Source organism: Callionymus lyra, chromosome 1 (assembly GCF_982586985.1).
Source record: "Callionymus lyra chromosome 1, fCalLyr1.hap1.1, whole genome shotgun sequence".
Lineage (NCBI taxonomy): Eukaryota > Metazoa > Chordata > Actinopteri > Syngnathiformes > Callionymidae > Callionymus > Callionymus lyra.
The window spans coordinates 15,915,830-15,934,001 of record NC_141818.1 but is presented as its reverse complement, the minus strand read 5'-3'; the positions used below and the strand labels follow the sequence as shown (position 1 = coordinate 15,934,001).

At 39.4% G+C, this 18,172-nt stretch overlaps 1 protein-coding gene across 1 annotated transcript; it reads left to right on the top strand.

Annotated features, from left to right (window-relative positions):
- The first annotated feature begins 745 nt into the window (after window positions 1-745).
- acsl2 (acyl-CoA synthetase long chain family member 2) lies at window positions 746-18,141 on the top strand. The gene is made up of 20 exons (XM_087794753.1): window positions 746-815; window positions 6,947-7,179; window positions 7,240-7,354; window positions 12,723-12,787; window positions 12,852-12,953; window positions 13,169-13,268; window positions 13,354-13,532; window positions 14,542-14,574; window positions 14,649-14,700; window positions 14,810-14,883; window positions 15,100-15,177; window positions 16,172-16,306; window positions 16,360-16,494; window positions 16,554-16,722; window positions 16,780-16,868; window positions 16,932-17,048; window positions 17,115-17,258; window positions 17,317-17,418; window positions 17,477-17,548; window positions 17,618-18,141. The coding sequence occupies exons 2-20, from the start codon at window positions 6,949-6,951 to the stop codon at window positions 17,753-17,755; spliced, it is 2,130 nt and encodes a 709-aa protein (XP_087650879.1). The 5' UTR covers window positions 746-815; window positions 6,947-6,948; the 3' UTR covers window positions 17,756-18,141.
- The last annotated feature ends 31 nt before the right edge of the window (window positions 18,142-18,172 follow it).

The window sequence follows — 18,172 nt, the reverse complement described above, 5'->3', positions numbered from 1 at the left end:
TATTTGTTTATTCATTCAGTAAATTTGTTTGCACTTCCCCGCTGAAAACTGACAGTTTGCTACGACACAATATAATTTATAACTTTTCAAATTCTACAAAAACAAAATGTCGCATGAAACAGTAATAGATACAAACTACTACCCTTTCTTTCAAACTCTTTGTGGTTCTTTGAAACATTTAACCGCATCTTGTTGTTCAATTACTCCAGCTGGTTTATAAAGAGATGGACTGAAGTAATTTCATGACACCATCCAAGCTTAATAGCATTTATTATAAAATAATAACTGTTCAAAAACACAAGTAGAGAACAAACGGAAATATGTTGCTATTCATACAGTCTATAGTTGTATGTGATGAAGCAAATCTCATTATGCTGTAAAAATAGTGGCTTATCGGTTGTTCAGATATAAAAAGAAACATTAGACAGACAGACGGACGGACGGACGGACGGACGGACGGACGGACGGACGGATGGATGGATGGATAGATAGATAGATAAAACTTTATTGATCCCTCTGGAGGTCTCCTTCATGATTCAAGTGGTTTAGTACAAATTATAAAATGGCTTTCTTTAAATATAAAAAAGAAGGATCTCATTCCACAAAACTTTAATTGATAAAAACATATAAAATACCATCTCACCATGTTTGCGCCCTTTTGCGAAATTGAGCGGTATTTTCACCAGTATCCGCCACAACCTTTATTATGAAGGTAGTTACCGGAAGTGATAGCATCTCTTAGCTGCGAGAACTGAAATCCTCTTGAAAGTTAGTTCGGAGCACGAGCCGTAGAGAGAGGCGCGCGACGAACTCAGGTAAAGTCTTTGTTTGTTTGTTTGTTTATTTGTTTTTAACTTGCAGTGAAGTTCTTATACCGTCTTCTCCTCATGAGAAACTTTGCTCTGCGCGTACTTGACTGATGGTGACTGGACTCAATAACCTGCATCCAAACTACACAACTGTGACTGAAACTGTCGTCAAAAGACGTGTTTTAGCGACACTTTTATCAACATTTTTCATTCTAAAACTATCAAAAACGATTCATTACTTCATGAAGAATCTTCTGCGAGTGAAAGTTCGGGATTTGTTTCGCCTCAACAAACTTATTTTCTCTTTAGCTTTAGCTTCGTTGCATAAAGAGATCAATAACACATTTATTATTAGGTAATTACTCGATCCGACATTTTATGTAACGCATTAGTTCGTGTTAAGTGTTAATGGATGACGGTTTCCATGGTAACTGGACTGGCTTAACACTTAATTCCCTCTCGATGTTTTTTTTAGCAGTGTTTCTATTACACCTTTTATTTTTTATATATATAAAGCCTCCTTTGAGCGGATGTTTCTAGCTTGACATTCTTCACACGGTCAGCTTTTATGTTTGGAGTTTAACACCAATCTGTGGTATTTTACTTTTTTTTTTGGAAAACTATTTTAAGCATCTGTCTCGTTGCATCTGCTGCTCATGCCTTTAACCGTATCCTGCTATTTGGAGAGTTTTGCACTTTGCAACATGTTGGAAGTCGTCCCTCCGGCCCGGTGCCAGACCCACTGCTGGTACCGTCTTCTCGGCTGCTGCACAAATATACTGGAATTGTGTGTTTTTTTTTCTCCAGCGGAACTTGATACGTCTTTGGTCGTCCATTTGACACCACGACATACTGACAATCTTTTCTTTTCACTTGACAAAGTGTCGGCTGCTCCCTTCATGGGTCTCATCCAGGCCCATCCGAACAAGAGCGCTGCTACTGTTGATAATAAATAATACCACCTCCCTCCTCCATAGACACCCCCGCCGCCGGTGTCACCCCCTGTTGTTTTCTGGGTCAGCATTCCGCAGCACATCAGAGGAGCTCTCTGAGGGCTACTGACAGGCTTCTACTCGTGCTGTGTTTCAGCAACAATTGCTACTTGTAACCATAACAAGGATTTTATGTAAGCTCTGTGTACTATTGGGGGGAAAGTACTGGGTCCAGTTTGACACTGGGTTCAGAGCAAACTTGTATGGAGTTGGTAGTTTTCTTAGTAAAAGTATGATCCACTGACTTAGCCCTACACCATAGATTACAGGTGCTTCGTAGACCAGCCTCCGATCCAGGTCAGGCATCATGTATGGTGACCCCGAAGCCCCCCAAAGATGTACCTTTACAGGAGAGACATTTCTATTTCTGCCTCTACTGGTTTACTCGTCTTGATAAAGATAGAAACAGGGACACCCAATACTTCTGAATCAAAACTAGACTGTGGCATGTGTTTCTGCAGATCATTCACTCTATCACCAGTGTTGTCTCTCTCTCCATATATATATATATTCTTTCTGCAAAATACACAAAACTAGTTTGTTTAAAAAATTAAATTGAATTTACTTTGAATGAAAACATTTCTAAATTTGACCAATACAAGTTTTAAATGTTGGGATTTCTGCAAAAGAAAATCTTCAGCTAAATTAAACATGCAGTAATTAAACAGTAAATTATAAATATATAAAACTAAGTTCACATTGAGCAAACAAAAGTACACCAAAAGATTAGTATTGTTTTTTTTTTGTGCGTCACAATTTTGTTGTGTGGAGCTTGTATGTTCTCCCCGTGTTGCGTGGGTTTACTCCAGGCACTCCGGTTTCCTCCCACAGTCCAAAAACATACAGGTTGATTGAGAAATTTGGAAAATTTGTCCGTAGGTATGAGAGCGTGTGTGAATGGTTGTCTGTCTTTGTGTGCCCTGAGACAGACTGGCATCCTGTCCAGGGTGTCCCCTGCCTCTCGCAGCATGATACTGGGATAGGCTCCAGTCTTCCTGCGACCCCTGACCCCGGGATAAAGCGGTAGACAATGAATGAATGAAAGTATAATATGGTTATTAAATATATGTTTGATTTGATATGGGTTAAAATATTAAATGTAAGTCTTCTTGATGTCTACATAAAAGTCGTTCTTCATGAGCAGCGTTTCAGACATTTTAATAAAGAACTGACATTAAGATTGTCGCCAACAAAATCGCCGTGAATGGAAATATGAGTCAATAATAAACGTGTTGACATTTTAGAATGTCATAAGTACCAAATAAATATCTTAAAGAGCATCTTACACAATGGTAGGTACTTCTTGTTGATTCAGGGGGTTTGGAGTAATGTTTCCTACACGGTCGGTTCAGGACAAGGGAAGCATTGTTCGATCTCAAATCTTTAATCGTCACGCAGGTCAATGAGGTGAAATAAAAACCTTGAGCAACAGTATAAAAATCATAAAAAAAACCCAGTTAGAACTTGGAATAGCCTGTTCACTGTACTATAAGTCAGAATTTTCCTGAGAAATGTATAATGACGTAGGACAACCGAATAATAATCAGCGTAATAATACACAAAAGCTACTAAAAGAATATTCCCTCTTACAATTTCTCTGTGGTTTCCTCAGAGTACTCCAGTTTGTTTTATGTTCCAAAAAATACACGTCTTAAAGGGTGACTTAAGTCCAGGTACAAACTTCAACGGTGCCGTGTAAACGGCTTGATGTGAGAAAATTCACACCTTATGAAACAGCTTGGACAAAGTCCCGGCGTCATTCAATGCCTCGGGTAGAGGTTTATATAACTTGTGTAGTGGTCACCAGAAGGATAACACATCGCAAGGGCAAGACAGTGAGGAGTGGAGTTAGGGTCACCAAGTCCACACTGTGGACCCTGTTGTTAAAAGTCATCGGATTTCAGCGGCGACGATGCCGCTGGGGTTTTGTGCACTATGATGGCGACCAGGGGCGTGTATCGGCAAGAATCTGATGATACATAACGTATTGTGATACAGGGGCGGAAATACGATATGTTGCAATACTATAGGAATACGGATACATTTGAGGTATTGTTGAGTTCTTTACTCTGGTGTTACAGAATTTACAGACCGCATGAATCTTGACGAAGTCGTAACTTCTTCCATTTGTTTTGAAGCCAAATATCATCTTTAAAAGCCGATGGAGTCGACTGCATCCTCTTGTCCTCAGTCACTGCCAGGATCTCATGGGATTGCCTCGTTCCATTAGCTGCGCAAGACGAAATGATAGGGATAATATACGCAGGTCAATTCTACATAACAATAATACTTTTTTTTTTTAATTTGTACATTTAAATAAACTTAATTTGAAATATAAATGATAAAAAAATATTATACAAATTATAATAGGATTTGAAGCAAAAGAAAAAAACATTTTAAAAGTTTTTAATCAATACAGTTGGATATTGATATGGTATTGTGAAGAAGAAAATCAGCATTTAAATGTATCCATATTTATAATATCAAATATACACCCCTACTGCAGCCACATTAGCTTGGACCTTCAGGTCCTTGAGACTCTTGATATCTATAAAAAAAAAAGATGTTCTAAATTTGTCCAACATGTGCCCAACCCGTCAACGGGATGTTGTTGATGACTAGAACATTCCTCACAATGTCGGTGATGTTTGTCAGTCACGTCGACTCCAGACTTCTGCACCTACACGCCCGCAGCCTCCGGCTCTGACAGGTCTGTCGTATCCCAGTGAGAACCTCCCTCCGGCGGTTCTGCTCGGATCCAGGAAAAGGTTTGACCCGATCCTGTCTGGCGGAGTCTTCTTGCCGGACGAGTCATTCCTGATCGACACAAGATCTGTTTTTTTTTGTTGCCAGAAAGTACAACGTGGAAGCACAATGGGCCGGGTTGTGACAATAGCCTCAGTGAGGGAGGAGTGGGCTGATGGGGGGTGGGTGGGGGGTACACACACAGAGGGCTTTCTTCGCTGCTTCATTTCTTCACGTGTCACTTTTGATAAAGCCCGGTTCTGGTCCAGTGAAAGGATCAGAGGGGGAGTCTGCTGCATCACTGATGGGATTCAGGCCGATGATGTCACCGTCTTCTCTTCTTTTACTGGGTACAGAAAGTAGGTGAAGGGTCGCGGGGTGTCATTATTTAGTGATGTCAGTACTTTCTTTACGGTGCTAGGTTTAACTTGCTTGTCGGCGAGAGCCAGTCACTCGGAGGGGAGGGCCCAGACGGACCTCCCTCTCACCCCATCTCCCGACTGTACGCCCCGACGCTCTCATGAATGGAAGAGCTTCATGACTGAGAGTAACCTCTGGTTATTACTTCCTGATGCCCCCCCCCCTCTCAGCTGAGTCTTTTCTTCTCTTTCAAGCACCTGTTGCCAAGTCAGTGTCGCACTGTTCCCAGTCCTTTATCCAAACTCCCCCGAGTTCCCATCCAGAACTCAAAACTGAGTCAAGCTTAAGAGGTAGAAAGAGTTGTGTAACATTGAGCTTAAGTAAAGCTTTGCATGTAATTTTGACTTTCCTTTGTAATACTTTTTTTTTTAATATATATACATCAATACACTTAAATATTTAGTTTTTTTTCAAGATACCATATTGATATTCAACAGCATTGTATTATATTTCAACTTTTTGGGAGCTTTCAATTCATTTTTTTTTCATCAGTTATTTTATATATATCAAAAAACGCTCAGTTTCGCAGGATTGTATTGGTTTCCCGCGAAACTGAGCATCAGAGAGGAGCCGCAATGTCACCAAAACAATAATAAATCCCACGTCCTAGTACACGCACACAACAATTTATAAATGACCTGACACTAACAAGTTAGCTCATTAGCATATGGCGAAGACAGACAGGTTTACACTTGTTTGGAAGTTCCGCGATCCTTTAAGAAAACAACTGAGACGAGATGAAATGTACTTACAATATGTTGCTTTAACAAATGTGGTTGGAAGTGATGAGTGACTGAATCACCAGTGTTTAAGTAGCGCTCATAAGTTAGTCTTACTTCTGTGTATATACTGAGGTGTGCTAAATCCAAGCAAGATGCGTCGCCATAGCAACCGAGCCTAGCAAGCTGCGCCGCACAGCAGACAGACGAGACGTAAACAACAATGAGACATAGAAGTACAAATGGACAACTTTACAGAACGTAACTATGATAGGTCAAAGTGCGCATTTAAGAAATGCTTGATTTATACAGTTGAAAAAATGATAAATTATCGCACGTGTTCGATATGCATATTGCATATCGATATTTTTGTCCATCATTGTGTTCTGACAGTGTTTACTTTTGTAGTTTATAAAAAAAAGTGTTATCATGACCTTCATATTTCTGTCTATTCCCAAATCGACTTTTAAGTTGTTCCCAAATCTCCACTACATCGTCCACCTTAATCTCTTTTGATGGAGAGATTCCCAGAGAATGAGGGTAGACTTTAATGCTCAAGAGTTTTAATAAAAAAACTTTTGATCTACATCTAGGTTAGATTCTAACTGACCGACAATATCATCACAACTTTTATTTATTCCCAGATTTTCTTCTCTAATCATCAGTCACTCTGGTTCTATGAGTAAATGCTTTGTTCCCAAAGTGGTGCAATGACAAAGAGGGTGTGACACATTAGGGAAAAAGAAAAAAGGAAATTATCCTATATTATATATATACCCATAATACCCATATTTCACATTTAAATAACCTATAATAAAATGTGATTTGTTACTTATTTTCGCGGCGTCTCAGTTTTACACATTTTAACTTTAAATTTTTCAAAACCGGCTTTTATTTGTTCTGCAAAATGCTGGTGAATTAAATATATTGATTCATTATTATTATTTATTTCGGCCACATTGTAAAATGTAGCAAATGAAGTCGCATGTTTCACTATATGTGTGACAATTGATGTATAATAAACATTAAAAGTCAAGTTTAGATCAAATAATGTTAAACATTAAACCAACTTCAAATAAATCTTATTGTTAAGTTTTTGGTGGATATAGTTATTACAGAATAACGTCTCCAGCCAGCATTTGAAGCTCCTGGGCCTTGAGTTTGATATGACTGATGACATGTTGAAGAAGTCCCTGCATGTGCATGTGAGGTGAATCACTTGATGATGTAAAAAAGTGATTTATGTTCTCGTCTCTCACAGGAATGCATCTTCAGGAGTGGTTACGATCACTTCGCTCCAGCACAGGACCTGTTCTGTCAGAACCTAAAGACACCAGCAGTTTACTGTCCTTCTCCCTGTCGTCCCTGCCGCTGTCCTCCACGTCCCTGCTCGGTCTAGGGGCTCTCGCGTCTTTCACCGTCTACTGGCTGGTCACACGGCCACGACCCATGAAACCTCCCTGTGACCTCAAGGCCCAGTCTGTTGCCGTCAATGTGAGTTTGATCCATCAAGAGGTTTTGAGCCCAAAATGTTTGAATGTTTTATGGATGCAGGGAGAACCGAGCTGTCGACGTTCGGCTCTGCTCAAGGACGACACGCTGCTGGAGTTCTACTATGATGACACCAGGACAGCGTACGACATGTTCCAGAGAGGCCTGAGGATCGCAGGTGAGGGAGCAGCTTCATAAACTTTTTTCTGGCTTGACTCAATATATTCTTGTTAGTTGTTGCATTTTCTGTCTTGACTCAATATATTCTTGTTAGTTGTTGCATTTTCTGTCTTGACTCAATATATTCTTGTTAGTTGTTGCATTTTCTGTCTTGACTCAATATATTCTTGTTAATTGTTGCATTTTCTGTCTTGACTCAATATATTCTTGTTAGTTGTTGCATTTTATGTCTTGATTTGATATATTCTTGTTAGTTGTTGCATTTTATATCTTGATTTGATATATTCCTGGTAGATCTTGTGTTTTTCTGTCTTGATTTTGATATATTCCTGGTAGATCTGGTGTCTTTCTGTCTTGATTTGATATATTCCTGGAAGATCTTTTGTTTTTCTGTCTTTACTTGATATATTCCTGGTAAATCTTGTGTTTTTCTGTCTTGATTTGATATATTCCTGGTAGATCTTGTGTTTTTCTGTCTTAAATTGATATATTCCTGGTAGATCTTGTGTTTTTCTGTCTTGATTTTGATATATTCCTGGTAGATCTTGTGTTTTTCTGTCTTGATTTGATATATTCCTGGTAGATCTTGTGTTTTTCTGTCTTGATTTGATATATTCCTGGTAGATCTTTTGTTTTTCTGTCTTGATTTGATATATTCCTGGTAGATCTTTTGTTTTTCTGTCTTGTTTTGATATATTCCTGGTAGATCTTGTGTTTTTCTGTCTTGATTTGATATATTCCTGGTAGATCTTGTGTTTTTCTGTCTTGATTTGATATATTCCTGGTAGATCTTTTGTTTTTCTGTCTTGATTTGATATATTCCTGGTAGATCTTTTGTTTTTCTGTCTTGTTTTGATATATTCCTGGTAGATCTTTTGTTTTTCTGTCTTGTTTTGATATATTCCTGGTAGATCTTGTGTTTTTCTGTCTTGATTTGATATATTCCTGGTAGATCTTGTGTTTTTCTGTCTTGATTTGATATATTCCTGGTAGATCTTTTGTTTTTCGGTCTTGATTTGATATATTCCTGGTAGATCTTTTGTTTTTCTGTCTTGTTTTGATATATTCCTGGTAGATCTTGTGTTTTTCTGTCTTGATTTGATATATTCCTGGGAGATCTTTTGTTTTTCTGTCTTGATTTGATATATTCCTGGTAGATCTTTTGTTTTTCTGTCTTGTTTTGATATATTCCTGGTAGATCTTTTGTTTTTCTGTCTTGTTTTGATATATTCCTGGTAGATCTTGTGTTTTTCTGTCTTGATTTGATATATTCCTGGTAGATCTTGTGTTTTTCTGTCTTGATTTTGATATATTCCTGGTAGATCTTGTGTTTTTCTGTCTTGATTTTGATATATTCCTGGTAGATCTGGTGTCTTTCGGTCTTGATTTGATATATTCCTGGAAGATCTTTTGTTTTTCTGTCTTTACTTGATATATTCCTGGTAGATCTTGTGTTTTTCTGTCTTGATTTTGATATATTCCTGGTAGATCTTGTGTTTTTCTGTCTTGATTTGATATATTCCTGGTAGATCTTGTGTTTTTCTGTCTTGATTTGATATATTCCTGGTAGATCTTTTGTTTTTCTGTCTTGATTTGATATATTCCTGGTAGATCTTTTGTTTTTCTGTCTTGATTTGATATATTCCTGGTAGATCTTTTGTTTTTCTGTCTTGATTTGATATATTCCTGGTAGATCTTTTGTTTTTCTGTCTTGATTTGATATATTCCTGGTAGATCTTTTGTTTTTCTGTCTTGATTTGATACTGTATATTCCTGGTAGATCTTGTGTTTTTCTGTCTTGATTTTGATATATTCCTGGTAGATCTTGTGTTTTTCTGTCTTGATTTTGATATATTCCTGGTAGATCTGGTGTCTTTCGGTCTTGATTTGATATATTCCTGGAAGATATTTTGTTTTTCTGTCTTGATTTGATATATTCCTGATATATCTTGTGTTTTTCTGTCTTGATTTGATATATTCCTGGTAGATCTTGTGTTTTTCTGTCTTGATTTTGATATATTCCTGGTAGATCTGGTGTCTTTCGGTCTTGATTTGATATATTCCTGGAAGATCTTTTGTTTTTCTGTCTTTACTTGATATATTCCTGGTAGATCTTGTGTTTTTATGTCTTGATTTTGATATATTCCTGGTAGATCTTGTGTTTTTCTGTCTTGATTTTGATATATTCCTGGTAGATCTGGTGTCTTTCGGTCTTGATTTGATATATTCCTGGAAGATCTTTTGTTTTTCTGTCTTTACTTGATATATTCCTGGTAGATCTTGTGTTTTTCTGTCTTGATTTTGATATATTCCTGGTAGATCTTGTGTTTTTCTGTCTTGATTTGATATATTCCTGGTAGATCTTGTGTTTTTCTGTCTTGATTTGATATATTCCTGGTAGATCTTTTGTTTTTCTGTCTTGATTTGATATATTCCTGGTAGATCTTTTGTTTTTCTGTCTTGATTTGATATATTCCTGGTAGATCTTTTGTTTTTCTGTCTTGATTTGATATATTCCTGGTAGATCTTTTGTTTTTCTGTCTTGATTTGATACTGTATATTCCTGGTAGATCTTGTGTTTTTCTGTCTTGATTTGATATATTCCTGGTAGATCTGGTGTCTTTCGGTCTTGACTTGATATATTCCTGGAAGATCTTTTGTTTTTCTGTCTTTACTTGATATATTCCTGGTAAATCTTGTGTTTTTCTGTCTTGATTTGATATATTCCTGGTAGATCTTGTGTTTTTCTGTCTTGATTTGATATATTCCTGGTAGATCTTTGGTTTTTATGTCTTGATTTTGATATATTCCTGGTAGATCTTGTGTTTTTCTGTCTTGATTTGATATATTCCTGGTAGATCTTGTGTTTTTCTGTCTTGATTCAATATATTCCTGGTAGATCTTGTGATTTTTTGTCTTGATTTGATATATTCCTGGTAGATCTTGTGTTTTTCTGTCTTGATTTGATATATTCCTGGTAGATCTTGTGTTTTTCTGTCTTGATTTGATATATTCCTGGTAGATCTTGTGTTTTTCTGTCTTGATTTGATATATTCCTGGTAGATCTTGTGTTTTTCTGTCTTGATTTGATATATTCCTGGTAGATCTTGTGTTTTTCTGTCTTGATTTGATATATTCCTGGTAGATCTTGTGTTTTTCTGTCTTGATTCAATATATTCCTGGTAGATCTTGTGTTTTTCTGTCTTGATTTGATATATTCCTGGTAGATCTTGTGTTTTTCTGTCTTGATTCAATATATTCCTGGTAGATCTTGTGTCTTTCTGTCTTGATTTGATATATTCCTGGTAGATCTTGTGTCTTTCTGTCTTGATTTGACATATTCCTGGTAGATCTTGTGTTTTTTTTGTCTTGATTTGATATATTCCTGGTAGATCTTGTGTTTTTCTGTCTTGATTTGATATATTCCTGGTAGATCTTGTGTTTTTCTGTCTTTATTTGATATATTCCTGGTAGATCTTTTGTTTTTCTGTCTTGATTTGATATATTCCTGGTAGATCTTGTGTTTTTCTGTCTTGATTTGATATATTCCTGGTAGATCTTGTGTTTTTCTGTCTTGATTCAATATATTCTTGGTAGATCTTGTGTTTTTCTGTCTGGATTTGATATATATTCCTGGTAGGTCTTATGTTTTTCTGTCATGATTTGATATATTCCTGGTAGATCTTGTGTTTTTCTGTCTTGATTTGATATATTCCTGGTAGATCTTGTGTTTTTCTGTCTTGATTTGATATATTCCTGGTAGATCTTGTGTTTTTCTGTCTTGATTCAATATATTCCTGGTAGATCTTTTGTTTTTCTGTCTGGATTTGATATATATTCCTGGTAGGTCTTATGTTTTTCTGTCATGATTTGATATATTCCTGGTAGATCTTGTGTTTTTCTGTCTTGATTTGATATATTCCTGGTAGATCTTGTGTTTTTCTGTCTTGATTTGATATATTCCTGGTAGATCTGGTGTCTTTCGGTCTTGACTTGATATATTCCTGGAAGATCTTTTGTTTTTCTGTCTTTACTTGATATATTCCTGGTAAATCTTGTGTTTTTCTGTCTTGATTTGATATATTCCTGGTAGATCTTGTGTTTTTCTGTCTTGATTTGATATATTCCTGGTAGATCTTTGGTTTTTCTGTCTTGATTTTGATATATTCCTGGTAGATCTTGTGTTTTTCTGTCTTGATTTGATATATTCCTGGTAGATCTTGTGTTTTTCTGTCTTGATTCAATATATTCCTGGTAGATCTTGTGATTTTTTGTCTTGATTTGATATATTCCTGGTAGATCTTGTGTTTTTCTGTCTTGATTTGATATATTCCTGGTAGATCTTGTGTTTTTCTGTCTTGATTTGATATATTCCTGGTAGATCTTGTGTTTTTCTGTCTTGATTTGATATATTCCTGGTAGATCTTGTGTTTTTCTGTCTTGATTCAATATATTCCTGGTAGATCTTGTGTTTTTCTGTCTTGATTTTATATATTCCTGGTAGATCTTGTGTCTTTCTGTCTTGATTTGATATATTCCTGGTAGATCTTGTGTCTTTCTGTCTTGATTTGACATATTCCTGGTAGATCTTGTGTTTTTTTTGTCTTGATTTGATATATTCCTGGTAGATCTTTTGTTTTTCTGTCTTGATTTGATATATTCCTGGTAGATCTTGTGTTTTTCTGTCTTGATTTGATATATTCCTGGTAGATCTTGTGTTTTTCTGTCTTGATTCAATATATTCTTGGTAGATCTTGTGTTTTTCTGTCTGGATTTGATATATATTCCTGGTAGGTCTTATGTTTTTCTGTCATGATTTGATATATTCCTGGTAGATCTTGTGTTTTTCTGTCTTGATTTGATATATTCCTGGTAGATCTTGTGTTTTTCTGTCTTGATTTGATATATTCCTGGTAGATCTTGTGTTTTTCTGTCTTGATTTGATATATTCCTGGTAGATCTTGTGTTTTTCTGTCTTGATTCAATATATTCCTGGTAGATCTTTTTTTTTTCTGTCTGGATTTGATATATATTCCTGGTAGGTCTTATGTTTTTCTGTCATGATTTGATATATTCCTGGTAGATCTTGTGTTTTTCTGTCTTGATTTCATACTTTATTCCTAGTTTTTTGGAGTTTTTTTTCCATACAACTTGTATTTTCATTTATATCTTCACCGGTTTGGCTGTAGCTTCGAAGCTCCTCGTCTGAGACTAATGGACGTTCGTAATAATTACATCCTGCTGCTGAATGAATAAATATTTGATGAACAGATTGAATGATGGTGATGCTGTTACCGATGTTCAGTATCGATAAAGAGTTATTGTGAAGGTCGTTTAATATACATTAAGAACACTGACCCTTGCAGGAAGTGGACCATGTCTTGGCTTCAGGAAGCCGGGTCAGCCGTACGAGTGGATCTCATACACAGAGGTCGGTCAACGGAGGTTGATTCAGTGACTGTAACCGGTGTGAAATGCTGTTTGTGACCCACTAGGTGGCGGAACAGGCTCAGGTTCTGGGCTCAGGACTACTGGCTAAAGGCTGTCAGCCAAACCCCAAACAGTTTGTGGGAATATTTGCACAGAACAGACCCGAGGTGAGCACTTTGTTCCAGGAGCAGGTCCAGATCTCACTACTGAAGACGCTAAATGGTGGAAATTTACTAAGAGCAGCAGCATTTATTATTAAACATGTGAACTCTTAGTTCTTCTCACTTCTATACAGTCGCATTAGCGCCCTCTACAGGTAAAACTCAAATGTTGTTCGCTTCACACGTAAATATAGAGGTTTGTCTCCCCCTACTGGTGACAGTGGATGATCGCAGAGCTGGCCTGCTACACCTACTCCATGGCTGTGGTTCCTCTCTACGACACTCTGGGTCTGGAGGCCATGGTCCACATCATCAACCTGGGTCAGTGACCCCTAACTCAATCCTGTTAACTAATCACTCGATCCGTGACCCATTAAAAGTCTCACCACCGACCTCTTGACCGCAGCCGAGATCGCTCTGGTCGTCTGCGACCGCGAGGACAAGGCGGCGGCGCTGCTGGAGAACAAGGAGCGAGGAGCGACCCCGACGCTCTCCTGCCTGGTTCTGTTCAACGACTTCAGCGAGGCGTTTGTGGAGCGAGCCAGGAGGAGCGACGTGGAGGTGCTGAAGCTGACGGAGCTGATGGTGAGTTTGTGTCAATAGAAACAGGAACAACCAGCTTCATTCTGCTCAAAATGAAAGTAGATTCATGTTCATGTTGATATTTTCACCTGCTTTTGTTTAAGAAATTTGCTTCTCTTTACTTGCGAGTTTTTTTTCCCCAACTTTTGTCTGTTCCTTAAGTCATGAAGTCAAGTTTATCAGACTTGACTACCAAGAAAATCCTATTAAATTGTGTGATTATGTGCCTGGTTAAGACATTAGCTCCTGCAAGGGTTTGATCGATAAGGGGCATCATGAGGTGGAACACAAATCTTTATTTCATAGTAATAATAGTTTTTTTTATTTCCTTTTTCAAGTAAGGACAACAGCATAACATGTACAAAAAAATAAACAAACGCGTAGCTATTAGAGAATATATATATCCAAATCTTAAAAAAAAAACGAGTGCTTTTGTACAAGAAAAAACAAAACAAAAATTTAGACTCTCTTAAGAATAAATAATTTCAAATAGGTTTAACATACTTGTTCTAATAAATATTACTTTGATATTAAAAAAAAATATTCAGTATTGAGCGCCACATAAAAAAAAATGCTAATATGCTATATGCTAATTGTTGTCCTTACTGGGAAAATTGTACAAGTTGTTGTTAAAAATGAAAAAAAGAAACATTTAAATTTACAACTATTGACACAAAATGAACCTTTTAAATACTTTTTGACACTTTGGGACATTTTCGAGAGCTCATGAAACTGGACATTCAGGACAATTTCCAAGATTTTTTAATCCACTTTTGCACTAAACATTTTAAACCTTTACTTTTTCCTCAATTATAAGGGATTTTTGTTAATATGTTCTCATAGTAATTGTCCAGGTTCTTACAGATAAAGTAAATAGTAAGTTATAGTAAATATAAATAAATTAATCTTCATAATTGTGTAGAAAGCAGTGCTGTGTTTGAATGAATCCTCCAGTTTCAATATATATATATATTATATACTATGTGTATTTAAAACTACTTTGTTCCTGCAGGATCTGGGCCGCGAGAACATTAAAGATCCGGTGGTGAGATATGAATGCCGCCGCAGCTACAAGAGGAAGTCTGTGCTCATGTTTAGTTTCCGTTTTAACCGCCGCAGCCGCCCGAGCCGCAGGATCTGGCCGTGGTCTGCTTCACCAGCGGAACCACAGGTACGGTCCTGATCCATCAGCGTAATTATCCCTCGCTAACGAGCTCTTTACAGCGCTGGCTTCCTCGTCTGCACACGCCGCTGCAATAATGTCTTGTTTATTTATCCAGGGAAACCCAAAGGAGCCATGATCACCCACGGCAACATCGCCTCCAACACTTCCTCTGTCATTAAGATCCTGGAGGTCTGTCTACTCTCCCACCTCCCCGTCTAATTGAGAACAGCCACTCGTCACTTCACAGCTGCCCCCCCGCCGGCTGCAATCTATGATTAATTGAGTGTTTGATTGCCGCCGCGCTCGCAGCTACTTAAGCTAATTGCCGCCGCGAGAAGATTGAGCCGAGGATGTTTCGGTGTTTGATGGTCCGAGCAGCTCACCTGCGCTTCCCTCTTCTCGCAGGGTTCCTTCCTGATCCGGCAGGAGGACGTGTCCATCTCCTACCTGCCGCTGGCCCACATGTTCGAGAGGATGATCCAGGTACTGTACCGTCCACCTCCTGCAGGCTGAAGACCAGAACACACACAGGAAGTTAACAACACAACTAACAAGTTAGAAGCTTCACTTTGTGTCTTTCTCTGGTTTGTGGAACCGGACCTTGGACTGTGAGACTCATCAATGAATATTCAGAACCAATCTGTTGATTCTGAAGTAAAAAAAAAAAAATTCTTGCACTGTAGGAACATGTATATATGTGTAGTATTGTCGAGTACTTGTCTCTGGAATTTACAGACCACATGACTCTTGATGAAGTCGTAACTGCTTTCATTTGTTTTAAAACCAAAATATGTTCAAATATCAGCTTAAAAAGCAGCTGGACCTGACTGTATCCTCTTGTCCTCAGTCTTCGACTGGATTGTGTGGAGTTTTCCTAGCTGCAAAGGACTTAATTTCTGCCATCTAGTGGCTAAAAGTTTAATTTCTACACATAAATGAAGAAACGCAGTTATTATTTGAATGTCATCTAGTTCTCTAAAGGGCACATGGTGACCCTCGACATCTACAGGGTCTTTTTGGCAGAGCTGTTGTGCGGTAACTTATAAGTAGCTACAGTATCTCAAATATTTCTTTAATACTTTCAAAAGTCCTTTGTAAAGCCCTTCTTTTTCATTTTTTTTTAGAGTCTGTAGCAATCGTCCAAAAAATGATGATAGCACTTTAAAGTCCACGCAGGCATGTTAAATGGACAATACAATATTTTAAAATAAATTAAATGGCCTTTGAATTTTTTTTAATTCAACATATTTTTGTTGCGGTATTGTATCTTATAAAAATCATAAAAATGCTAATACAAGAGTATCACTGGGAACTTCAGCTAGTTGTGTAAAATTTAATGATTTTGTTTTATACAAACTTTATTGAACTATTAACCATAACATGAAATATGATTTAAAAGACCAAATATAAATTGAGACAGTGCTGCTGTATTGTGGGTAAAAAAACATATTTTTCTTACACACCTCGTGTGACTCAGGTGTCCATGTTCTGCCACGGCGCCCGGGTCGGCTTCTATCAGGGCGACATCTCCCTCCTGATGGACGACATCAAGACCCTCAAGCCCACCTTCTTCCCCGTCGTCCCCCGACTGCTCAACCGCATCTACGACAAGGTGAGTTGGACCTGGTCCGGCCCGGACCTCGCTCACCAGTGGCTTCTGTGCAGATCCTGGGCTCCGTCACGTCGCCGCTGAAGCGAGCGCTGCTTCGCTACGCCGTGAGGAGGAAGCAGGCGGAGCTGAGCAGCGGGATCTTCCGCAACAACAGCCTGTGGGACAAGCTGGTGTTCAACCGGATTCAGGTAGATTCTACAGACCTCCTCACGATTGCTCAAGAGCCTCAACGACCTTTAACCTCCAGGCCAACCTCGGAGGAAACCTTCGCTTCGCCCTCACGGCGTCGGCTCCCATCTCGCCCACCGTCCTCTCCTTCCTCAGAGCCACGCTGGGATGCCTCATCTTCGAGGGCTACGGTCAGACCGAGTGCACCGCCGGATGTACCTTCTCCATGCCGGGCGACTGGACCGCAGGTTGGACTTGAACCCCTGAAATATTTCAGTGTTTCCTCACCTGTGTGTGTGCTCAAGGTCACGTCGGCGCTCCGCTGCCCTGCTCCCTGGTGAAGCTGGTGGACATCCCAGACATGAACTACTACGCCAAGGATAACGTGGGAGAGGTGAGGGTCCCCGGAGTGGACTCGTTGATGTGCCGAGTCAGCATTTTTGTTTTTTGTGTCTAGATCTGCATGAGGGGTCCCAGTGTGTTCAGGGGTTACCTGAAGGACCCGGAGAGGACGGCGGAGGCTCTGGACGGCGAGGGTTGGCTGCACAGCGGCGACGTGGGACAGTGGCTCCCGGTGAGTTTTGTCCGGTCAGACTTCTGAGGAACCCCCCTGTGTGTGACCCCGCGACCTTCCCAACAGGACGGGACGCTGCGCATCATCGACAGGAAGAAGCACATCTTCAAGCTGGCCCAGGGCGAGTACATCGCGCCGGAGAAGATCGAAAACGTCTACATGCGCTGCGTCCCGGTGCTGCAGGTGTTCGTGCACGGAGACAGTTTACAGGTACGACCCTCACGGGTCAGAAGGTCCACACACCTCTACTGACGGTTCTGCTCTCCAGTCGTTTCTCATAGGAATCGTGGTCCCGGATCCTGAAGTCTTCGTGGACTGGGCCAAAAATCGGGGCTTTGTTGGCTCTCATGAGGAGCTCTGTGAGAATCCTGTATGTGTTCAAACACCTGCTCAGATGTTCCTAGATTGACTTGATGTTCTCCCGCCAGGACGTGAAGAAGATGGTTCTGGAGGACATGAGGGTGATCGGGAAGGAAGCCGGACTCAAGTCCTTTGAGCAAGTAAGTGAGGAGAGTTTATCACTGAAGTTTGGGTGACATCGCGTCTGATGTCTTTTTTTCTATCCTCAGGTGAAGGACCTGCACCTGCACCCTGAGACGTTCAGCATCGCCAACGGACTCTTGACCCCGACCCTGAAGAGCAGACGCGCCGACATCCGCCGAGTCTTCCAGCCACACTTCGACAGGATGTACGAGACGACGGCGTGACGGGATCCAAACATCTAGTCAGATTCACAGTAACACCTAACAGAAGAGAAGGAACTCTGAAGTCATCAGACAATCAGCAGGAGCCGCCGCGGTGATGCCTTCAGGGGCCGTCGTAATCGTCACTTAATCACAAGAAACATTTGAGGAATTCCAGAATGTGCAGGTGTGTCCGAGGGGCACTTGAACGCACCATCAGGACGTCGATCGTTGACGTCAGGAGTCCGTCTCTATCCCGACTAAACCAGAACCACGGAGGATTTTACTAACACAAGGACTGCTAACAAGTTAGATGTAAATACTCGACTCTTTAGTGACCAGAGGGTTGTTGGTTTAACGCTCGTGTTCCTCAGATGTTTGTGGGACCAGGCGTGCTGCTCGTGAGAACTAAAGCTGATAATAAATCGATTAAAACCGTGA